Source organism: Siphateles boraxobius, unplaced genomic scaffold (assembly GCF_051911475.1).
Source record: "Siphateles boraxobius isolate OS27281-9 unplaced genomic scaffold, OSU_SipBor_1 8, whole genome shotgun sequence".
In the NCBI taxonomy this organism is placed as follows: Eukaryota; Metazoa; Chordata; class Actinopteri; order Cypriniformes; family Leuciscidae; genus Siphateles; species Siphateles boraxobius.
This window is the reverse complement of record NW_027509208.1, coordinates 276430-302511: the sequence shown is the minus strand read 5'-3', so window position 1 is coordinate 302511 and position 26082 is coordinate 276430. Positions and strand designations below refer to the sequence as shown.

Genomic DNA, 26082 nt, shown 5'->3' with positions numbered 1-26082 from the left:
TCGTTTCTCACGAGACTTCCTATTTCCAATTTACGGGGACGTTAATCCTCATGTTGCAAGGTTGGTTTTCCGCCTGGGAACGCTGGGGGGAGTGGAGAAACTCACCATTCTCACCAGAACAGGTTATTTAACCATCCAAATGATTTCTAAACGGTTTTGAAATAGTTGAAATAGTTGCCAAGATCCCCTTTAAACTAGTTGTAACAACGCTACTGCTCAATACATCTTAAGTGCAAACAATCCTGGGCAGCCGTTTATTAAGTCTTACACATGATTTGTTGCTGAATCTAGCCATTATGATTTTCAAGTTGAGCATTATAGCAGCCATTTATTAAAGCTGACCTTGTACAAGAGGGTTGACTCACTCGGGGTCAAACCTTGCAATGTAGCTGCTCTTTATTTACAGATTTGTAGTTATATGCAAAGAATCGTGAGCGCCTCAGGCCAGGGGCAAAGGTCAACACATCATGATTGTCTTCCAACTAGAATGGGTGATGTATCTCCTGTCTTCCATGCTCTGCTGTATAAGAAGGAGCCTCCTCCGCATGTTAGAGCAGGAGGGGGTCTAGACAGAGCGATTGACTTCAATTAAGTCTCATAATCCTGCTTGATATCTCTAACACACATTCAAGTTGATCCGGAGGGAGGAGGTTATGAACGCGTACTTGACGAGGGCTGTTTCAGCCTAACCTTACCCCACAAACAAAGCGCACCAGACCGTTGAGACTCGGAGACGGGAGGAATTTTGCCATCTTGAAATCTGACGTGTTGTCAGGACATTAGATACAGAAGATGTGGGCATGTAGTGGAACCTCATTTGGCCATTTGCCAGCCACTGGAACGTGCCAAGTTGAATTAGAATAAAAATGTATCTGGCCTGACAGCATCCCCAAAACAGATATAAGCAAGAGTAATGTTCGAATGTGAGCAATTTATCTCTGTAGGAGACTCTCTCTCCATCTCTCTGGCCAGCCACTGCTCCTTCACTGAAAAAAACGAGCATTGTTTATTCCAAAGGGAGACACATAACGCTAAAAAGGGCAATCTGTTTCATCTCAACTGGGTGACATGGTCCGAGTCACATTTGAGTCAATGACCCGGTCCGTCAGTACATTGATATCTCTCTGTTACGCTGGCCAGGGTGTTAAATGTCCGTTGTACCCGACTGTAGAGAAAAGCTGTCACAACATGCGGTCTAATCTCATCTGTGCTGAACAACTGTTTCTTGCACAATATCATATATTAGGTAAAACTTGCTTGATGGACTGGATACAAATATAAATCATGCGTAACACCATGTCTACACTCGATGCGAGCGGCCTACAGAATTTATTATAATCAGTGATTCTGTCTACACTGGATGCAGCGTGATGCAATGAGTCATAGACTGTAAATTGATGCCCCCTTCCATTTCTGATGCGTCACAACAATCTTCAACAATCAACAATCAGTCACTACATCAGTGTAGACACGGTGTAAGGGTGTTTCACATGATTCATTTGATTTAGAACCAGATGCATTTTCTCCCTTAATTGGTTTGGGCATACATTAACACAGCTATCACTTAAATCTGCACCAAAAAGTCAGACCAAAACTACCTTAAGGAATACAAAATAAGAGAAAGAAAGCTACAACAAATCCATTGCGCCTTGGTTATAAAAACATTCTGACCAATGAAGGGACAATTTGCTCACATCCCTGCTGAAAAAAACAAAAACAAATCTTAAAACCAGCCTAAATCAGTTTGCTGGTCTTAGTTGATCTCCCAGGCTAGTCTTTTGCTTTGCTTTACACAGGTTTCAAGCACTTTTCAGCTGGTCAGATGCATCCCCACCACTTTTTGCCAGGGTCGATATTGGCTCTATCACTTTTTGAAACATCTCGTGGTACAAATGTACCTAATACAAAAGAAACATCTTAAGTTGATCATCAATTTGTTCGTTTGTGTTAATGGAATGTGTTGTTTTTGAAAACATGCTGAGTGCTTGTTGCCACTGTTATCAGTGGCAGAAGGCAACAGTGTTCTCTTGGTACTCGTACACACTGTGCAGTCTTCACACAGATCGGCACTTTCATTTATCACTTAAAGTTGTTGCGGAGACTCTCAATTCGTTCCAGTGAAATCACAAAACATGAAACATGAACATTAAACCTAAGTTCTATGTCAATAAATGAAACTCAATGTACTACCGATATTGATTACTGAACATCGTAATGTTATTTTTGTGCGTTATTTTCCAGCAAACCAGCTAAACGACAGCTTAGCCAGACTGGGTCACCAGACCATATTAAAGCAGTTAAGACCAGCAAACAAGTTTAGGCTGGTTCAGAGTTTAGGGTTTATTTTAGTAGAGATGTGATAATGTGACACAAATGTTGGTCTTTTTTATTATTATTTACAAATCAAATTAAAGGGACATTGTGTAGGAATTTCTCCCATCTAGCGGTGAAATTGTATTTTGCATTCAAACGAATTGTGCTCTTCAGCGCCTCGCTTTTTCAAATGCGTGTCGCATCTACGGTAGCTGTTATGTACTGTTGTAGAAATTTTTATATTCTCATTGATTTTAGTTCTTTATCTGTGCTGTGTACGAGAACAGAGGACCCTGTTTTCCTGTTGGTATGTTTATACAGCTTGGAGGTGTGTGTGAGACAATCAGCAGGTGGTTGGGCAAGTGACCTCTGACTTCAGAGGTGAGAAGACCCTCTGCTTTTGGGGTAGTCATAATGTTCCTTTGTTCCTCTTGTTTAGACAAGAGATAGAACAGTATAAGACTGCTGGCAGCCCGCTGCTCAAGGTCTCACTCCGCCTACAGCTGGACTGTATGGATGGACTGGGAACTTCTTGCAAGAATAAATCTTTTAAAACTAATTTGGAATCCTGATGTCTCTTATGCTGTGATGCTATATTGTTAGTTATTGTTTTTGCCGCAACAGATTGGTGTCAGAAGTGGGATTCCTTGAGGTTTTCTTCTGGTCCTGACAGCGGATTTGACGAATTGATCATCTCAAAGCACAGGCTTTGATCTTACCTCGCCAAATTTAGAGAGAAGAGCCAAAACTGCTATCAGGGCTAGGAGGAACCCACTGGAATCAGAAAGAACTCGGTGGCAGTAAAAGCATCTCAGGTAAGAGACAGTAAAATTATTTTATTTTGTGCGGTGTAATTTGATATAATTGTGAGTGAACATGAACCATATTGGCTGAGTTTGTCTCTTTGGTACGAGCAGAGTAAGTTTTGAGGGAGAGATTGATCTGACAGAATCAGACCGGTCTCTACAAAAAAACTAAGCTCCTGTAGGTGGGAACAGAAGTACCATAATTGCTCGTAGGTGAACAGGAAGAGTCACAACTGAAGTACTGGTTTATTCAAAATCTTTGATTGTAACTTAATTAATTCCAGTAAAAGCGCTTGAGTTAATTCTATGTAAAACAGCGTACGGAAGAAACGCGCTTGAACTAATTCTTGTGCACGCTTGATTGATTGGGTGCGCGGAAAGATTGAGTAAACCATAATTACAGATCATAATTTGCTAAAACCTGGCCGATTTTGGGTGAAAAAGTCGGATCTGTCGAAGACGTTTGACAGATTAGTAAAACGCGCGTCAAAAGGAAAAATCCAAGAGAGAGATTCAGCCAATATGGAGTCAACGTTAACGGTAAGCTAGCTAATTTTTAAACAAAAGTTTTCGGTCAAATGAAAAAGAATTATGGACATAAATGTATAAAAATGACAGAAAAGTTGATAAAATATCATGATTTTCCTGAAGAAGGGACACTGAGCAAAATAAGATTGAATGTTGTGAAAAGGACAGTTTAAAAAAAAAAAAAAAAAGCAACAGAGTTGTTGCATCTTGTTTTAGTCTAAAGAATGTGAGCAGACAGATTGTTGGCTTGAGGAAGCAGATAGGAGGGAACGAAAACAAATACAGAAGGAACTGGCATGTAGGGAAAGATTGAGAAGAAATATAGTAGAAAACTATATGTGATGAAAATAAAATTTCAGACAGAATTTAAGGAAGTCAAATTAACTGTTTAAATGGTATGAAAAGTGAGTTTCATAATAAAATAAGGCATTGAGTATATTAACAGGGATTAATTTGGTATAAAGATAAGGAATGTTTTCATTAAGCAGAATGGGAAAAAAATCTATATTTTAATGATAAAATAATGATTGAAATGATGATGTGAATGTGCTGTATTGTATTAATGTTATGAAAACAAGGGTATTGAAGAATAGATTGCCATATTTTTATAACAAAAGTTGAAGGTGCTAACGGCTATGATAGCTGTCTGTGTAATGACTGAGACGAATAATAGAATCTTGTGGTTTCTGGGAAACAGTAGAGGTGGAACTGAGGAATAATGATAAGATTAAGTTGAATCTGCAGATTTACCATTTGATAGAAGAATAAGTTTTCAAACCAGTGTTGATGAAATTGATGACATGCTAAATTTCTTTATACTGTATGAATAGTAACTGAACAGTCATGACACAAACAGTGAGACAGAAGAGAGCAAATGCTGTAAGCAGCTCTGCTCTGAAGCCCTCACCTTAAAGAGATTTGCAGATGATGTTTAGTTTTAGTTTGATAACCATTGTGTTTTTGAACCTAATGGGTCTATAAAAGGGGGTAGTGAAAAGATGGATTAACCATCAACCTTCGTTTATTATAAAAGGAATTGGAAAATTATAGTTTTATAAAAAACGAATGCATATATCCTGGTTGTTTTGTAGATGATGTCTGTATCTAATAAGGAGTGACTGAGGGTCCAGCTGTACTGGGAGTACAGCAACAGTGCTTGCTTATTTAGCCCGACTTCCAGATATTAGATATGTACTTGTTCTGTAATTAGTGTTGATGATAATACAAAATTAGTATGATGTAAAGACAGCTATGTCTAAAGATTATGGAAAATCAATAATGAACAATGTCGGATATGATGTTTTTATAAAAGTTTGATTCTGATTGGAAAGATAAACAATAACTTGACTGGCTCAAAACAAAGAAAGTGCCAAAAAAATGATACAAATTTGAAGACAATTCTGTGTTAATATGAGTTAGAAAGTAGATTAAGGTTAATATGATGAAGACTATATGATTCGGCTATTGTAATTGTATTTGCAGCTGGGACAGTGGGGGAAAAAATGCAGAGAACTGTCAGTGGCTCTGTTTGCTTTTCCTGAATAGGACACATTGCTTCAGGGGTGTGAAGTAAGCTGGAGCTGTTTTGAAAGCTCACGTGACCAAACAATAGGCAGGATAACAGAGAGTGTTTTATTGCGGTCAGCGGGGGTCATTTTGCAGTGACTGTAAATGTTTTGAAAGTACAACAGTATTTAAATGACAATATTGAAGTTTTGTTCTGAGAAGGAACTAAAGAAAGTTGATAGATGGAACTTTTGAAAGTTGTAAGAAGATTGAAAGATTTAAGTGCAAGGAATTCCTTTTGAAAGGAAAGAATTATAAAAAGTACCGGTTGACGTAAAATTACAGATAAGACTAAATGAGTTGTAAAGTATTTTAAAGGTACCGGTAAATAAAAGGATGATTGTGTTTTGAATGAAATGCTTTAATAAGGTTTTAGATGATATAGGGAGACAAATCTAATGAATGATTTATAGTGATAATAAAAATGTATCACAAGCAGAGAGCGCAGCCTCAAAGGTTAGTATTGATCCTAATTGCAGATTGGTAAACTCCTAGAGAAAACATTGAAGTCGGGTATTAAATTATGGTAATTGAGAACCTGACAACTAAAATTTAGATGAAATTTGAAAGATTATTATTTTTATAAAGATAAAATAGGCTAAGCAAAAGCAGCGTTAGGGGAAACAACAGTTGCTAAATGTAAATGACATTCGATTGAACAGAGAGCTTGTTAGTGTTGACCATGAAAGAACTAGAAGCTGATGTGTTGATTTTAGAAGATTTTAGCTTGTGATTTGGCTGAAACAATTTGATAATCTGAATCTGATGTGTGCTGGGGCTGAAACTGCCAGTATGACAGATACTCAATCTGAGTGGAAATTTGTAATGTCTAAATTCCCTGTATGGGCAAAAGAAAACTATAAAAATTATGCTTGTATTGAAAATACATGTAATTTATGGAAAAGATGCCTTAAGCTGGGCTAGAGTTAAAAAGATGGTATATAAAGCCTGAAGTTAGAAGTTTATGAAAATGCAAATGTACCAGTCCTGAATGCCTCAAGAGTCTCTCTCTCATTCAATGTCAGCAGAAAGCTGTCTGAGCACAATGTTTCAGTTGAAAATCATAGATATGGAAAAGCTAAACCAAATCATGCTACAGGTAGTTCAGATTTGATAAATTTAGAGGACAATTTGTAAATGTTTTAGAAATAAAACTGAGTGACTTTAAAGAAGTCTTTAAAATAATAATACAGACCTTAAACGATAGAGGTGACATTTTTAGCCTATTTTAGAACCAGTAACTTCTTTGTCTCATTTAGCCTCCACCGATGGCTCCGACTACAGATGAAGTACACTGAATGTACAGTTGTGATCTAAATTCTCTGAGTATAATCTAAGCATTGCGATTTTGTTGAGGATGTCTAATAGATTGATTTGATTAAATACTGTTGTTATTGTTTTAGGACACTCCTACTGGCTGTGAGGGTTCTTGAATGTCTTCTCACCCACACCTAAGAAAAGTTTGTATTTATTATTGTCAAATTTTAGAAGAGCCTCTCTGATAATTCTGCCCAATTGGATGGAGCTGTAACCAGTGCGCTGGATGTCAGCCCAGAGACGGGTAAGATCTTCCGATGGCCATAGGGGGACAACCCAAGCCAGGACTTTCATCACCACTGGGGCACCTGCCCACCAGGTTGTGGAGGTGTTTTCTGTGCGAAGAGAGTGGATATGATGCTACTTTGGGCCAAGAGCATCAGAGAGGTCCACTCCCAAATATACTTTAGAATGAACTCATCCTCCAAAACGGCTTAATTATCAGATAAAAGAAGTGAAGTTATTTTGTTTCTTCACCATTGGGATTACACATCCTGAGCAAATGGTAGTCAATTGTATAAATGGGGCCGGTGTGAGACACAGGGAACCTTATCAGACAATGGGGTGTCTAAACGTCATTAACATACAGACCACAGGTGGGTGCAATTATCTGATGTGGAGACAGTAGCAAAACTTTTTGTGATATTGGTTGCCTTATAGGCAAGAAAATGTATAGAAGTGTTGATTTTGAGCTAATATGTCTATGACATAGTTTGAACTCCTGAAGGTCACTGGACATGGTGGTGGCTAAAGATGAAGACAGCTTTGTAGATCTGAGAAAAGTCTGAATAACAATGGTCAAAGTTTAGTGTAAGGAATTTACATTCTGTCTAAAATACATTCTTAGGAGGCTGATTGAAAATATTATTAGTTTGTTCAAGAGAGAAAGAGAGAGAGACTGTCTGAGTGAAGGAAGGGAGATGGTACTCTGCATTTCTGTTATCAGTCAGCCAAGGCAAACTGAAGAAAAGTAATAATGCACCAAAACAATCCAGCTGACTTTTCTAAAATCAAATGAATAATGAACAGACATGCTCTGAAACTGGTTTAAGAGGCCATAAAACATTAGATAGAAGATACAGGGAAAATGTAAGGTTAAAATGTCATTTAAATCTTTTTAGAGAAAAGAAATATGAGCGGTTCATAGTCAGGGACTATGAGTGTGAATGTTAATTCATGTTTTGTACAGTATGTGCTAGTTTAGGACAACTTTTTTGTCTGAATAGTGTGTATAAATGTGTCATTAACTTCTGGAAAGAGTGTTTTGGCATTATAGATGGGTTAAGGCAAATTACAAATTCGAAAGGAAGCTGAGAAATTTGAGTCAATCTGATGAGAAGACAACACAGAACATAGGAGGAGCTTTAAGTTGATTGATCATTGAGCTCTGTCTGTTAGTTATTATTTTGGTCATTTATGATGTGCAGTAGATTTGAATTACTTTCTGGACAGGTTTAAGTATTGATGTGTAAATTAGAATTGTGAAGTCGTAGATAGCCGTCAGTCATATGTTGAGAAAATGTAATAGATTTGACAGTAGTAAATATCAGATTATCCAGAGAGCCCTTTACAGTTAGGCATCGTAAAAAGGGGGAGATTGTTATTCGACTGACGTTGACGAAGTGTGCACACAAAAAAAAACCTGACCTGACAAATTGGTGACCTGAAGAATGTTTGTAGATGACTGAATTGCGAGACCAACAACAGGCCTGAAAAACAGATTACGCTGTGAGAAGAAGATAAAGTAATATTTTTGTTTCAGAGGCAGAGAAAGATGTCTAAAGGAAATTTGTCTGAAGGACAACGTTTGGGTTAAGCAAACTTTATCCAAACAAATGTTACCAAACAAATATGAACAAATATTGCAGTTTTTCCTGTTGTTCAAACAGTATTGGCACTTGTAACAACAAGGTCATGGGTTTGATTTCCGAGGGAAAGCAAGAACTGATAAGAATGTAAATGTGTCGTCTGATAAATGTAAGAGAATCTTAGTATGTTAAATTGATAAAAAAGATGAGATCTAATTTATCAAGAGGAGGATGATAATAATCTGTCTGTAAGTGTGCAAGTAACAAGAATTGCTTTGACAGGAAACGCCAGGCCAGCACAGCAGACAAAAGAAAACTTTGTGACAATAACCTCAACATTTGTTTTTCTTCACAGAAGATGTAGACTTTTGCGCACATGACATGAGCAAAGACACACACACATGAACAAATGGTCAGATTAGAGCCTTTCAACTCTCCAGGGAGTTAGAAGGACCATTTGTCTAAAACCAGCTGATCTTGTCATACAGAAGTGAACGGGCAGAGCAGACAGTGCCCAGTGAAAACAATGTGAATGAATTTGACTAGTTATCCTGACCTGGGTTATTATTGTGGCAGAAAGGTGCCACACTTTGCGCAGCGCTAACTTAAAAAGTTTCATTTTTTTAGGTTGTCAGAACGGATTGCATCAAACAGAACTGATTCTGTTCCAAATGTATACATATTGTCTTGTTAACATGAGCAAAAGTGAAGACAGAGTGCCTAACCTTGTGCAGTGCCTAACTTAAAATTTTCATTTTGCAGGATGCCAGGATTGAACCAAACAGAACTGATTCTGTATTGTTTGTTAACATGAGCAACATGGGTTGAGTGTTTTTTTTTTTTTTCAGGAGAAAAGGACCATGAGTGCTATTCAATGAGCAAGAAATTATCTGATGATATGTTTCAGGTTGAAAATTACACAGGTCACACCAAAAGGGATGACAAGACAAGCGGTCACTAACAAAATCACTTAAGGCCTCCATTTCACAGGTGACAGCAGACCGTAAATGACTCATTCCAGTGGGGGTGTGATCATGATCTAAGGGAATATCTTGTAAGGATTTGAAAATGATTGGAGAGTTTTAGACCTGGGTCCAAACATCTCAGCTTAAACTACAGCAAACAACATCAGCAACCCCACACGCCAACACGAAGAATAAAGTGGGTGATCAAGGAATGTGCTAGAAACATACCTCGCCCGCCAACGCTGGAAAAAACATTTCAACGGCGCGCAAAGTGTCAAAATGGTGAAGATGGAACGTCCATGCATGGGGCAACGGATGATCAACACATCTGGAAAAAGATGTGGACCAATTGATGGTTCAAGTTTAGCAGAAGAATATGTTTTTGATGATGATTTTGACGATTGTATTTGATTGAATCAAACTAGATATTGATTTGTTATGTGCAAATGTAGAAAATCTATTAACTAATGTGTAATAAGCTATAAACTACATTGGTTAGAAGGAATGTCTGCGGGACGAACGAGATAATCATCACACCTGGAGGAGGATGTGCACCAACTAATGATTTGAGTCTAGCAAAACTTTTTGTGATGATTTTGATGATTTTATTTGATTGGGTCAAACTAGGGCTTACTATTGATATAGATCTAATAATTTGATTGGTTCAAATGTTTTCAGGAGAAGTAGAAAATCTATTAATTGATGTGTAACAAGCAAAAATATTTTTTTGAACAAATAAGCAAATTTTGAATAACTAACATTGGTTAGAAGAATGGATAAGATGATAAAACTTTTATGGAAAGATTTTATTAAAAAGGGCATTAAAATAGAGCTTACTAAATTGAAATAGAAGTGAACAAAATATGGTTAGGAAAATCAAGGTGATTAATGGAAAAGGCTAATAGTAGGAATTAGGATTGTATGTGTTATTTTGTTATTCATGGGTGAATAGGATTCTGTTCAATTGGAAAATGACAGGCTAACCCAAGGCTGAACAAAATTATGCAGACGATACAAGTAGCGGAAGTTACAGCGAAATGCTTTAATTGAGTTAAGGTATATTTTTCCTACTAGAACCTATACTATTTACTGAGGTGACTGAGAGTCTGATTTAATGTTAGGAATGCGATAACAGTGCTTATCCATTTAGCCTGGCTTCAGATAAATTCTTTACTCAGCAAGTTGCTTGCTAAATACTATCCCCATAAAATAAAAAACAACCTAAGCTTTTTCTTCTAATCTTATTTCAACAAGTTCAAGCAGAAAATGAAAGGTAAAATTGAAGAATTGTAGAAGTGTGATGCAATGACTTAAAATTGTTGTGTTTATTAAGTAATCAAAGAGAATGATAAAAAAAGGGGGAAACTGTTGTAGAAATTTTTATATTCTCATTGATTTTAGTTCTTTATCTGTGCTGTGTACGAGAACAGAGGACCCTGTTTTCCTGTTGGTATGTTTATACAGCTTGGAGGTGTGTGTGAGACAATCAGCAGGTGGTTGGGCAAGTGACCTCTGACTTCAGAGGTGAGAAGACCCTCTGCTTTTGGGGTAGTCATAATGTTCCTTTGTTCCTCTTGTTTAGACAAGAGATAGAACAGTATAAGACTGCTGGCAGCCCGCTGCTCAAGGTCTCACTCCGCCTACAGCTGGACTGTATGGATGGACTGGGAACTTCTTGCAAGAATAAATCTTTTAAAACTAATTTGGAATCCTGATGTCTCTTATGCTGTGATGCTATATTGTTAGTTATTGTTTTTGCCGCAACAGTACCAAAAAGTTATGACAGGATGTCTTCTAATAGCACTTCGTCGAGTTTTCCTTTGGGTGAACAGGTTTGTTATTTCAAACAAACTGCAACTTGACACAACGAACAAACAAATGTTAAAGTATGAATTACTGACTGACTTGCCGGAGCAGTGATGCGACTCTCACTTTTCTGCCCCTCCGTTTCTGCTGCTTTCAGTCACGTGACGCTGGCTCTGAATGAAAACACGTTGTGGAAAAGCGTTGGCCTAGTACTTTTTGACCCTCTCTGCTATTATAGTTTTTCAAGATGGCGGAACTACATGGAAGCCTCCGTGGACCTACCCGTCACATGTATATAAAGATAATAAATTCTTCGTTTATGAGGATAAGTCAGATAATTGGCAGAGGTATTTGTACACCATTGAGGACATATTTATGAATAAAACTATTGATTTTAGATAATAAAATACCTAAAAAACTACACATTGTCCCTTTGAAGAGAAAATGCAACATTGTAACAATTTAGTCAATTTTTCGACACAAATACAGATTGAAATTAAAGCATCTGAGGATGTTTTCATACCTCCCTTAGTTTGTTAGGGAATACAGACTTTCCATATTCAATGTGAAACTGCTGCAAACAACAATCACATCCAATCAGAACATATTTTGGGCCAGATTTACTAAACAGAGCAAATTATTGTGAGAGAGCAATTCCAGAAAAGCATTGATGGAAGTGGAAAGTTCTGCGCGTGATCTACATTCGTGTCTTTATCTCTGAAAGGGAAACTCCAAACAAATTCATATGCAATAAGGTCAGCCGCAAATATAAGTGTGTCCACGCCTTTTCAGTGCTAAGTTTCACTGTGGAAGCAAATCCTGACAGTAGTTTTTTAACGTCAAAAGAGGGTTTGTGCTGCTGCTAGCTGTTAGTAAATATTGATGTTGATGCCCTTGATGTTAAAAAGCATATATGGAGCTGGATTTTGGACCAATGAGATTTCACTGTGGGTGAGGCTAGCCAATAAAACAAGACTGAAACCAAACGATTGTCAAAGTGTCTTGCTGCTCATCACGGTTGCAAAATGTTAGGAAAAAAACATATCATGGAACAGATGTACCTGGCTAGGACACAAAGTGGGACAGTTTTATGGCACCAGTGGTATTAATACAAAAAAATGACAGCATAACCTGCAGGGGTGAAAAACAACGTCACAAACGGAATATGAAAATATATGTAAACTCACCATGGTCACATATCGCGGTCTGAACTGTACTGTTCCAAAGAGTCCTAGAATCACTGTGATGATGTGGACAAAGTTTGTGAGGATTGGAGCCCACTGGTATCCAAGGAAATCAAATATCTGTCGCTCCAAGATGCTGATCTGGAAACGAGAAACAGAGGAAAAAGACACGGCGTTACTACACAAAAACAAAGACAATATATTGACATACAAGCATTTATTAGCATGAAGGCTTAAACAGATTTCCAGCTTCGGGGGTCGCTTTATGATGACACTCTGATGCCAGCTGTAGGCAGGGTGAGATGACGGACCACCAGGCCACATGTGAAAGCACACAGCCTACAGGAAGCCAGAGGAATACCCTTGTCACACAGGCGATTAATTAGGACCGAGACATGCCGCTCTCCGGAGTCAAACCCCCACCCTTCCACAAAAACCAGAGTTGACTTGGAAATTAAAGCTGGCAAGTCCAGCCTCGCAGCTCTGGGTGCTCCAATCTCAGCCACTGATTGGACATGACACTGATGTCAATACCACAAGCAATGGCACTTCCAAAAGCGGACCAGTACAGGGTCACAGTTATATCCCCAAAGGACCTACCAGCCAGCCTCATAAAGCTAATGCTAATAGAACCCGTGACTCCAGCTGCTTTCACCAACAGGCACGAAAAGCCTTTAACAACCTCAGATGCTCAAGGTCTTTTCTGGAAAGGAAACCAAGCAAAATCTCTCCATTGAATCATCTGCTTTGCTGCATGATGTAACAGAGGATAGTAAAGAGCAAAGCTTCAAGATGAAGGTTGAAAATTCAGCTGCTGAAAACACGAATGTCATTGTGACCTCAATAGATTCATTTAACAAACAGCTTCTCAAGTGAACATCAATAGAGGCCTCAGAGGATTCAATAGCATCATGAATATCAAATGACTTAAAGAGATGCTATATATGAGTGTTTACTACTGGATGATGTTTTTACAGCGGGGAGACCCTGTTCAACCCTGCAGTCCATCCAGCGGATCAAATTTATCAGTTTTTGTGAGAAAAACAATTGAAGATTTACTTCATTATTAGAATCTTGAATATTCTGGAATTACAAAATGAATCATGGTTAATTTAAAGGGGATTTTTGATATAAGGGGCAGTTCACGAAGAACGTGTTTTTCATGACCCCTTTAATATAGCAACATTCCTAGTTTCTATTAATAAAAAAACGTTTCAAAAAATCTTAGTCAAAAGGGAACCAATGTCTTAAACTACACGTTGTCATACAGTATGAGCACTAATTTTACCAATTTGAGTTTCACAAACCTTTCACAAAACAGTTCTTGCTTTCACAGATATGAATAAAAACAAAGTCCCGTGGTTCAAGCGAATCAGAGGTTAATTCAGTGACCACTCTAGCAGATTTAGTGATTCATTCATCGAAGGATTTGTAGGACTCACAACTTATTAAAATATAATTTGCAATGGCACTGTAGATTGCATGGCAGTGAAGGAAACACTGTTCTTTGTAATTGAGCAGTAGTTCATGCTATAAATCTATCAACAGTAGACAATGCTCAGGAGTCTATTAATCTGTGCATCTTGTCCATGTAGTTCTGCCCAGTGAGGACCAGTTTGTAACCCCCCTCCACCCCCTGGTCTCCCCGAGGGACGTGTCTTCTGTTGTCTGGGCGTTTCCTTTGAGCTTCTGCTAGCACGCATCTGGTGAGTGTGTCTGTCCCAAACACTTACGTCTTCGATCATAATGAAAGGTTTTATTCTGACAAAAACCAAGCAACACCAGCGCACTTCACACAAGTTTTTTTATTAAGAATCGTCACAGCTCTGGGGTGCAGATGAGATTAGTTTTGTGTCAGAATAGAAGTAGTTCCCTTTCCAAAATTCCACCCACTTCTTTCTTTTCTTTTTTACCACAATTCTGTTTTGCCTTCCCATTCAGCCTTCAGTGGCATGGTGTGTTTTTATGAATCATGGCATGTGATTTCCCCCTGCACTAGCTTTTGTTTATTTTCACTGTCCTACATATTTCCTTTATGAAACAGATTGATGAAAAGACATGCATTACCATCTGTTTTCTTAAAGGAATAGTTCATAAAAGAAAATTCTGTCATTATTTACTCACCGTAATTTTGTTCCAAACATATAGACTTTCTGAAACACAAAAGACTGCTTTCTTTTTTATGAAATTACAATGCACGGGAATTTGAGTTTTCAATCAAAAGGACAACAAATCACCACTTCAAAACAACTCGTGCACTATATTTCAAGTCTTCTGAACTCACATATATCATTGTGATGAACAGACCAGAAGATGTACTGTAACTCGGTAAAAATTTTGACATCTGATCTAGCTCTCCTTTGAACGTTCATAAGAGTTTATGAGAGAAGCAGCGATTTGTGAATAAATCATTTTTGAGAGTCAAATCTTTCCAATAAATAGACAGATTTTGTTAGCAAACCCGGTCTGAATGATTCGTTCATGAATTGGACTGAACACACTCTCTAGAAAGAATAACAGTTCGCTAGAGGAAAAGATTATTAGTAAATAATAACTCAAATCTTAAATAGAAAATTTCAAATGCAGAAAAAGGGACGAGGTCTGATTGACTTGCATTAGTTGTTGAAACTTGCAATTATGGGAAGGGGTGTGACATTTCCAAAACATATCTCAAGCAGTTGACCAATCACAACACACTGGTCTAGTCAACCAATCAGAGCAACATTCAAGCATGAAACCCTTTTCTAGTAGACCCCAAAAATGAAATTGAGACTTTGTAAAAGGGCAGAATATAGCCTTTTTAAGTCTCATGGTCTGATTTTGATACCTTGAATCACGCTTTTGCTGCTTTTTGATACATGAAAGCATCATTTTCCATTTTAGCATGGAAAAGAGCGACCAGTAAAATTCTTCAAACGTTCTTCTTTTGTGTTCCTGGGAAGAACGAAAGTACAAGTTTGAAAAAACTTCAGGATGAATACATAATGACATCCAATGCAATAATTGGCTGGAGTACTTGTTTAATAGGTTGTTTTCCATTATCAAACCAAAAAACAAATGAGCCAGAGAGCATGATAGCACCATGTTAAATACATAATACCTTCATTATCAAAAGCTCTTCCAATGAGCCATGCATCACACCAATTCTCAGAAGCACTGTTCAGCCATAGTTGTGCAGCAACTACAAGCACACAGAGAAAAATAAAATGATTGATTGACCCAACTCAGTGGATCCATTGCTTTACAACCACCCCTGAAATCAACTAATAAACCACAATGCCATGGTGTTGAAGTGAGACCATATGTCAGCACAAAATACAGTCTGCCCTGCGTTCGAATAGGTTGCAAAATGCAAATATGGCTAATTATGTTATATTCTATTGTTTGGTGAAAGATGGTGTGTTGACAATGCCTTTAAAACACGTCTGAATGACACTCTCATTCACAGTTCTCTTCTGTCAGGCTTTTGTAGACACCTGCGCTTATTGACAGAATTCCCAAAAGAGCCCTGGCATTAATATGCATGTCCAATGGGGGAGAAAACCTAAAGGGATTTTATGGGGAGGTTCCAAGCTCTTGTCTGAGGTGTGGGCTGGGATCACCATTAATGTGGTCCCTGGGTCCCCTTCCATATAAACAGTGATGTAAACAGCATTGTAGGGCAGCTGTGCTCTGAATGAGATTTATTTTTTAGATTTACGTTTTCGGGGTCGTGAGAACCAGGGGATCAACAGACGATCAAGTCATTTTTATACATGAGAAATTAGATCCATAAATATGAGAAGAAAATCCATTAATGTTCAGAAGATAGGCCTTAAAAGATGAAGTTGCAAAATCACTGACTAAACACTAACAAAAAAGAGAGCAAACATTCAGTACTTCAGTATGCACAAGTAGGCATCTATAAAAAAAGAAGATAACACTCATACTAAGGCTCTAAAATCACATTCAAAGCCACTGAAATGTCAATATACAAAACCAATAAAAAGTCTGAGGTCGGTAAGATTGTACAAGTTTTTGAAAGAAGTCTCTTATGCTCACCAAGGCTACATTTATTTTATTACGATTACAGACAATATTGTGAAATATAATTACAATTTAAAATAACTGTTTTCTATTTTAGTATATTTTAAAATGTAATTTATTTCAATGATGACAAAGCTGCATTTTCAGCAGCTGTTACTGTGTCACATTATCCTTCAGAAATAATTCTAATATGCTGATTTGCTGCTCAAGAAACATATCTTATAATTACCAACATTGAAAGCAGTAGCGCTGCTTAATATTCTTGTGAAAACCATACTTTGTCGAAGATTTGACTAGATTTTTCCAGAAAAAATCTTACTGATCACAAACTTTTGAACAATGTTTTTTCAAAATTGCTACAATTTACTTTGACTCATTTGGGAAACACTTATATAACTTGTATGTGGGAATGTACACCAGTATGTCGGAATTGAACCCACGACCTTTCTGGCACCAAGCTCTATCAGTTAGAGATATGAGAACACTGCTTCAAGCCATTAAAGTGGTAAACAACTTACAGTTAGCATAATGAACGGTATTACTTGGTGTAAGAATTGTTTACTACAATTATAAATATTAATAAATGCAATTATGTATTGAACATACTGCTATTGCTGTAATTTTAGAGAAAAAATAAGACCATTAGCTAAGTTTTACCACGGTCGAGGGGATTTTTGTCTTGGTTTTTTTTTTTGGTAACAGCTCCCCTCAACCATGATACATTGACAACAAGGAGTGAGAGTGTCAAGCTAAAAGCATCACTAAACCAATTCAGTAATGAATATCGAATGCAAAGGTCAGCGTAACCAATTCCTGTAATGATATTTTCCCTTACTTATGCACACATAATGTTTTCTCATGATTATTACTTGGCAGCAGAAGCATCCCATTAGCGATTAGCCTGCTATTGCGCACGCTTTCAGTCTGTGATTGAGATTAAAGTTCATTCTCCCTGTGACAAAGCCGAATCTCATTCTACCCAACCTTGTGCTTTCGCTCGCCTCTCTCCCACTCAGTTTCTCTCTGCCTTTCGTCCCATTTATATATTTCTTTCGGAGCGAAGGGAGATGAGCAGCCTTTAATCAGAAAGACAAAAGCTAATCAATCAGTAGGGGCAGGTTGAATAGAGAGCTTCACCCGCATTCAAAAGAGGCTGGCCGAGTTATAGCGTTTCCCAGCATTAGCGCCACAGAGCATTAACTACAGATTGAGCATGGGCTAATGAAGAAAGCTCCCATGAAGCACGGCAGAGGGAAGACGCATCTTGGCCTGCCTCCATTGTCCGTCAGTAATCCAATTTCATCTGCTGCTGCCGCCAGTGATTTTAATGTTGCTCTGCAGAGATGAGACTGCAAAAATAACAGCAGAATTGAATGGTTAACTAATCTGACACATTCACTTGGAGTCGGGGGGGTGGGGGGGGGGGGGGGGTGGGTTGAGATATGGAGACATTTAAAGATTGAGATATTGCAAATTGTATTTACACTTATTAAGTGACCAAGTACAAACCCTCAGTTGGTGTGCTGCGTACTAGAAATCCTTTGACTATGCAAAGTCAAAGGAACTAGCCAGACATTACAATGGGCGAGATTGTTTCATGAACACAAAATTCAAGAGGTCTTCGCTTCAGGCAGTAAAGACAGTGACAATTGTTTTGTCTTATTTACTTACAAACAGTGTATTTGGATAAAGTGCAACTCTGGTGGTAATCTGACATACCGGGCAAATGCCCGGTGGGCCGACGTGCTTTTTGGGCCGATACATCTCATATTTTTATTTTTATTTATTTTTTACGGCCCATAAAACTCGTACATCGGCAACCCATTCGTTTTGTTTTGTTTAATTGACGGCGCTGGGTTAGTGCCGATGTAATGCATTGGTCAAAAAAAATTTCATATTTTTTTCCAATGACAGACCGGCCCATGAAACACTTAGATCAGCGGCCCATTGGTTGTTTTCTTGATTGACAATGGGCTGGCCCAATCAAATCTTGAAACACCTCCCCCTTTGTGCTTTGAGTGAGCATGCAGTGTCAAGTGTACTGTGTATCTGTCTACAGTCTGAGAGATGGAGAATAAACGCAAGGAATGTGCAGAGAAATAGCGTGAAAAATAGATGTAGGCCCTTCAAGCAGACGCTGTAAAATGTGTCAAAGTATATGCGTTTTCTTCAGCAGCAGGAGCTTCATCAGCTCCAGTGGCTGATGAGGAGGATAGTGAGGAGGATCAGGAGACGAGAGAGATGAGAAAGTGTAGAGTCTGTGGTAAGCAGAACTACTTTTTAAAACACTTTGGCTATGAGTGTAGGAACCCATTACCTAGTTACGCATTATTTCCACATCTGCATTGTTGACGATTACAGCAATTTACTAGAAGTTTAATGAGACGCGTTTGTATCCATGTTTTCCGCCAAAATAAAAGCTTGATGCAGTTTCCGTCAAAATAAAAGATCATGTGCTTATCTCTTTCAAGTTTATAAATTAGTTCAAAACTAATTATGAAAGTTTTCTTTATTTTTCAGTGCATTTGTTTTACAATATATGGCTATTAGGCTACTGTCTTGAGATTAATTATAACTATTATTATATAGTAGTGTCATATAGTAAATATAGTTTTATACTAAAAGAGTTTTTTTTTTTTTTCTGTGTTTAATTTGCACACTAAAAATGGGTTGGAGCTTTTAATTTTTAACTCTCAAAGTGCACCAGATTGATGAATTTAACATTAAAATACACACAATTTTCTTAGGGGGGGGCATGCCCCCAAACCCCGCTAGAGGGACAGAGGTCCACCCACCACAGTTTTACCAAAGATCCTGTGGGAAACACTGGTATTGCTATGCCAGTGCAGCTTATAGCTTGTTTTTTGATGCATCGCTGCGGAGTATAGTTCAATTGTATTAATAAATTACAATTTTGTACTTATTTCATCTGTTAACTCTCACTCGTTCCTACTCACTCATTACATGCCATTAGTGGTTTTCATGAATAGGAGTTGAACATATTCAAGGGCGTGCAAAGATGGGTGGTGTTTATGATCATATGTAGTGGGCCAGTCTGTGCCAAAATGCCAGGGCCGATTTTCTGTCCCAGTCCAGCCCTGGCACCGCACATAAACCTGCTTCTCTGAATGAACTTTATGTAACTATAGAAAAAGACAGATTATGATTGCAAATGAATATGGTGCATTTTCTAAAAGGTCGATTTCTTTCAATTGCCTCAAAAATGATTCTCAGGGCCAACTACTGTAAATAAATAATTAGAAGCTATCAAAGAGCATTTGAAACCACCTACAAACTTATCTTTGTACAGTTATATAAAGACATCTAAACTACACAATGCCAATTAGACACATGCAAGGACCCCTGCTGTTCTCCCCTGTGTTTTATGTACAATGGACATGTTAATACAAAAATTCAAGTGGGCGTTTCAATGAAATATTTGCAAGATGTTATGCATAACAAAGCTGATAAATGAACAAAGAAATCATACATCACTGACCATTAAAAAGGTTTTACAATGCATTATTTACACATTATTTTTCCAATGATGGCATTAAAAACAGATTTCTAAATGAAGGAATGAAATAGGCTTTGTTTGACAATAACTGCATTAGAAGGAAGGAAGGAAGGAAGGAAAAGAAAGAAAGGAAGGACGTTATTTCACTGTTTTTTTTAAATATATTTTAAAATAGAATATATTTAGCAAAGCTGATTTTTCATCATCATTAGTACGGTCTTGAGTGTCACATGATATTTCAGAATTCATTAAAATACGCTGATTAGATCCTCAAGAAATTTTTTTTTGTAAAGTTTTTTTAAGTTTTACTGACCCTAAATGTTTAAAGGATAGTGTATATATACACATGGGACCAGACATCAGTTCAATCCTACATTAAATGCAGCATGTTGCTACAATTTACATTTAGAAAGGAAGAAAACACATTAATTCATTGTAGTTCAAAAAAAGAAAGAAGGTCATACGGCATTAGAACAACACCAGGGTGAGTAAATGATTACTTCATTTTCATAATAGGGTGAACTATCCCTTTAATTAAAAGGGAAAAATCTATAGTATGGGATGAAAGAGCAAAGGAAAGGAAAAAGACTCATGAAGGAATATCAGCTGGAAGCGTTTCAAATGCAGAATGAAAGAGGTGATGGTAGTTAAGAGCTGCGTTCCTCCACTACTGACTACAGTGACAGGAAACCATCAGTTTTAGGTGATGTACATCATTATGCACTTCCTTTGTTCCTCTTTAGCTGAGAGCACGGCCTGAGGATGTGCACAAGAAAGACAAGACAAGATGAATCCAGCAGTTCAATGGTTCCAGATAAAAGTATGCAAGTATGATGATTTAATGATGACTTAATGGGGATATCTGGTATAGTTTCAGATAATGCTGTTGTTGTGAAATATAGTGGCATATCCATCATATTCAATGAAAAGGTTTGCACAGGTCTCATTATGAAATTATTCTATCAATCTAATCAAATATCTACTGTATTTTAACATACTTTCATTTATATATGTACATGTACATGTACATTTACATTTATTCATTTAGCAGACGCTTTTAGCCAAAGCGACTTACAAATGAGAACAATAGAAGCAGTTAAACTAACAGAAGGACAACAACACGCAAGTGCTATAACCCCTCTCAGTTTAACTTTAGTGCATTTTTTTTTTTAAAATAGAATAGAAGAGAAGAGAAAGTGTTAATACTTCTGAATCAAGTGCTGCCGAAAAAGATACGTCTTCAGCAGTTTCTTGAAAGTGGCTACTGACTCAGAAGCTCTGGTTGAACATGTACAGTAGAACATGTACGTGTGTGTGTGTGTGTGTGTGTGTGTGTGTGTGTGTGTGTGTGTGTGTGTGTGTGTGTGTGTGTGTGTGTGTGTGTGTGGTGTGTGTGTGTGTGTGTGAATATACACAATATATATATATATATATATAATTTTTTTGCATATATATATATATATATATACATTTGTCTGCATTTCTTTTTTGCATTCCTTTTGAAGGCTTGAAAGAATATTTAAATATGATGTACAGCAAAATATGATATCATTTAAATCTCATAAATATCCATTATCATACTAAGCAAACACATTCATGCCTTGAATTTTTATAGTCCATCTCAGGATGAATAAACAAACAACTTAAATTCAACAGCTTCATTTTATCCTAGAAGACTTCCAGGAAATGGTGCAAAAAGAAGCACATCAAGTTCATGGCTTGCACCGAGAGCCAGTAAACCAGTGTAATGAATGGCAACATTTACATTCATCCAGCAAGAGGTTACTGAAAATGCACAAGGTTATTTACATATACAGAGCTGTCTCAACGTGTTCATTACCACACCGAAGACTTGCTATTCGCACAAATCTAGGCATTCCACGCAAAATGACGCATGTTGGACATTTGAAGAGTAACTGTGTTGTTTGTAATAAACATTGAGGATGACTTCCATTGTCAGCATGTAACAGATACAATGATGTGTAGTGGAGGGATTCAGTAGAAGCTGTCAGAATGTGTAGCTAAGCTTGAAAAATGGCATTCATTATCTACTTCGCACAATGGGCCGTTTCATAATCTTGGCCTCCTGATCTTTGGCCAGAATCCGCAAAGGTCTAAATAGCAGCAAAAGAAAAGCTCTCTGCTAAAGTAATTGTGCTTTACACCCACAGAGCAAAGAAAAAGAGGCCATGGAGGAAACTGCAGAAATTAATATACTTAATTTCACATACTGAAGATTTTGCTGCAAGACAAACAACTAAAAAATGTCAGAGAGCTAGATGTATGTTCCTCAAAAAAAAAAAAGCCATGCGTTCTTGTCTGTAATTATGTTCTTATGGACTTGTGAAACGTCCCCATTCGCTGCCCAAATACTGTTCCAATTCAAAGTTAATCGAGGCAAGTATAGTTCAAATCTTCGGATGTGCTCTTAAGGCTCTTGTACACTGAGTCCGAAATTCGCGTCCGAAATTTTCGCACGTTAAAAAATAAATACGACCTCACGTTATGTCAATCACGCTTGCACACTGCCTCCGAAACTTTCGTCCGTCATAAATAAAATCGGATCGGGTTCGATTTTCTGCGTTTTTCGCATCCGTAGCGAGCAGTTTGAATGGTGTTTGAATGGTGTTTTGACAATTCAGAGCCACCGAATCACGAATATAAAAAAACGCATACGAAGATTTCGGACTCAGTGTGCATTTACATTACATTTACATTTATCTGACGCTTTTATCCAAAGCGACTTACAATTGCTAGATATGTCAGAGGTCGCACGCCTCTGGAGCAAGTAGGGGTTAAGTGTGTTGCTCAGGGACACATTGGTGTCTCATTGTGGATTCGAACCTGGGTCTTTCACACCAAAGGCATGTATCTTATCCATTGCGCCATCACCACCCATGAGTGCAAGAGCACTTTACTTCACACGTTTTAGCCAGGAATCCCAGAATGCATCTCGCACCAACTAGTGAGCATTAATACTACTGTTATTGTCACGAAATGCAGTTTTAAGAGTTTTTCAAACATTAATGTAGTTGTTTAAAGCTCAAATCTGTGGTTTATTTATAAAATTAGTGCCTGTTTGAAAATTTGCTCCGACGTTTTCGGAGTCGTGAGAACCAGGCGATCAACAGACGATCAGTGCTCATTTACCCAGCCGAGGTTTAAGTGGATTAAACACGGAAGATTGAGTTTTTAATTAAAAATTACTAGCTCACAAAAAAGAAACATTTGCATTAATGAGCCATTCACAATAAGATCAATAAAATACATTTATAAAACAGATTTTTAATCTCAATCAATCTCAACAGAATGTAAATCGGGAAGCAATTTGCCATGAATTACTTTTCACACCCATATTTGAGAGCCTCATTAATACAGACCAGTGAAGAAGAGCCTCTTGTTTGCCACTCTGAGGTTTTTAAGGAACCAAGTGGTGAATGTTAATTTCCTTAGTATGGATGGCTCTAGGGGTGGGAGGAGGAGAGCAACTGAATAAAATTCATCAAGATGCAGCAATGTTAATGATGATAATCTATTTTAATATTCGTTTGCATTTAAATGAGGCTGGCGAAAGAGCCGTTGCCCGGGGGCCAGAAAGATGATCGAGACTGATACGGGAATAGACCACGTAGTGAACTCAAATGTCAACTGAGCGGGATGGAAACTGCCAGCATGCGGAGAGAGCACACTGTGAGAGCTGCCACAATGGCTTTACTAATACATATGTAAAATATTAACTAGTCAGGGTACAATAGGAACTGTAGAGATGCATGGAAATTCAATCCAAATGTAATATATCCTTCAGGTTCTTCCGTACGACCACTGAGGCAATATTAAAAACAGATCCCTGACATAAAACCTACTGTAGGTGATGCTACATACATAAATGACACAAATACATTAAATGATTCAGTCGTCACTGTGACAGTGACCTCAATGGCTACTGGGTACAAAAGTAACCATAAGCTGATTTCAGTGAAGAAGCCCTCTAATTGTCTGACCTTAAACTGTCATCAGGCTTCATAATTGCTTGACGCTTTATTTATTTCACTTCTCACTGGGTGTGTTTGGAAAATGTGCCACTGCTCATTTCAGATATTTTGTCAGAGAAGTGCTGGTAAATAGCAGCATTACCAAATTTCGGTGACTGACAGTTTTTCCCGTTCGTGCCAGTTTCTTACAAGCCCAAAAGCTCTGCTGCCACAAAGAGCTGGAATCCGCTCATGGAAGTTAATGGGAAATAACAGGTCAGAGAAACCTGTTTTCAGGGCTTTAGAGACCATGAAGTCACGGAGTAACAAACGCCAGGGCCTATTGAGCTTCACACTTTCATCCGCTTTTTGAAAAGTACAAAGATGTTTCATAATGGCAGAGTCAAACGTCCAACAATAAAGTTATCTCGAGAAATGATACGCTCCCTGAACTCCCTCAACCCCACTACGATATGTTGTTATCGAATACAATAATATTCATACATTTCTAAGTGTGGCCTAAGTGTCCAAATACATTTTGGGGCCACTTTATTAGTGCTCAATTTCTATGTATGCAGTGAAATAAATATTTGCCAATCTCTTAAAATAAACTATTGATTTTGAATACGCCAGACCAAGCTCAGGCCAGGGGACTGGTGCAAAAATGTTATACTAATATGAGACATTCTTTGCTTTTGCCTTCATCTGAGGCATTATATTCCAATACCAAGGCCAATAAAATAATTTCCACTGTGCTTGTTAAATAAAGCTGAGCTTTTTAAGAATTATGGGCAAATATGCATTTGCTGATTAATAAGCTGCGGAATAGGTGGGGAGATAAAATATTTTGCTAATAATAACACACACAACAGCAGCGCTGGCTGACTCATCCAGCACATACATTACAGGGTTTTTATTACTGAATAAATAAATAAAAATCTGACTTCGTTGATCAACAATAATAAAACTGTTTAATGGGTGTGTTATTAGTGCTAATCAAATATTACTGGAGTATACTGAAAAAAACAACTTTACAAACAATCTCAGGAATTGAACACTAATGCTCCCACAGTGTGACGTCATATACACACACTACATTAAATACATTAAATACAAAGAAAAAAAACATACATATCCTAAGCAACTAAGAGCATGTCCAATATACTTATATAATTAAACATGGGTAGTTAACTTCTAATATAGTACTGGTAAGTTGATATTTCTTAAAAGATATTAAGAGACATGGAATGTTTTTACTTTTTAAAATGAAATTTCCACAATGCAGGACCATTAAAGCAGCACAAAGTGACTTTTCCTCTGCGGTCGCCCTACAGGTTGGAAGCGGAATTGTCCATTGCCGCTGTCGTAAATAATTTAGCCTACCGCAGCCGACTGTCGCACGCGCACGCACATGCTCTCTGTTTATCCAGCACCGGCTTTGGAATCAACAATGGCCACAGACAAGGTAGAGTATGATGCATGATTTTATGAAAGTATGATGTATTGCGACATCACAAACGAGCAATAGGTTGGTTTCACGTGACGTCACGCTGCTGCATCGCGAGAGCGCGAAAATTCAGATGGTTGGCAGGAAGTGAAATAGCTGAGGATCTGCCATCAATGTTTTGTGTAGTTTACGGCTGCTCAAATCTTTCCAATCGAGAAAAGGGAAAGGGTTTATATAGAGTACCAAAGATTGTCATTCATAAAGGTGAGAAATGTAAAAAGCTCACAGAACAACGTCGTAAAAAGTGGATTTTTAACGTAACGTTACGTCTGCGGTTTGGGAGGAGCAGAGTCTGTTAATGCAGCGACGGTATGTTAGCTAGCCAACATGTTTCTTTGTGTCTGTGTTTATATAGCATTAGGTTGTCGTTGAGGGGATCAGTGGGAATGGGACATTAAATGATCAAGGTAAATTAGACTCAATACGGACTCTTCACAACGGTTTCCTCCATAGACGTATTCTCCATGTTTACTTCCTGCCCTCCATCTGAAATCGCCCCGCCTTCCCGCGTCATCATAATCGTCATCATAATCACGTGACTGAAACCCAGCTATTGTAACGCTTGCCGTAAAGCAAGTGAAACTAATAGTTTTCTTATGTCTCATTAGAACTACAGAAACACGAACCGATCTGGCAATCTTACATAGCGTGGATATATCAGATAAAGGACCGCAAGGCTGTGGCGTAAGTGCATTTCACCATGTCACGACCTCATGAACCACTGAAACGATTTTGGAAACATTATTTTAAGGTAAAAAATCATACTGC

The 26082-nt window shown here is 37.8% G+C and overlaps 1 protein-coding gene across 1 annotated transcript in view; it reads right to left on the bottom strand.

The window, feature by feature from the left end:
- nkain2 (sodium/potassium transporting ATPase interacting 2) overlaps positions 1 to 26082 on the bottom strand; it is a 185534-nt gene that overhangs the window by 122205 nt on the left and 37247 nt on the right. The window contains exon 2 of the mRNA XM_077219870.1: positions 12297 to 12434. Within this exon, the coding sequence (XP_077075985.1) occupies positions 12297 to 12434 (138 nt within the window). The remainder of the gene's footprint in view (positions 1 to 12296; positions 12435 to 26082) is intronic.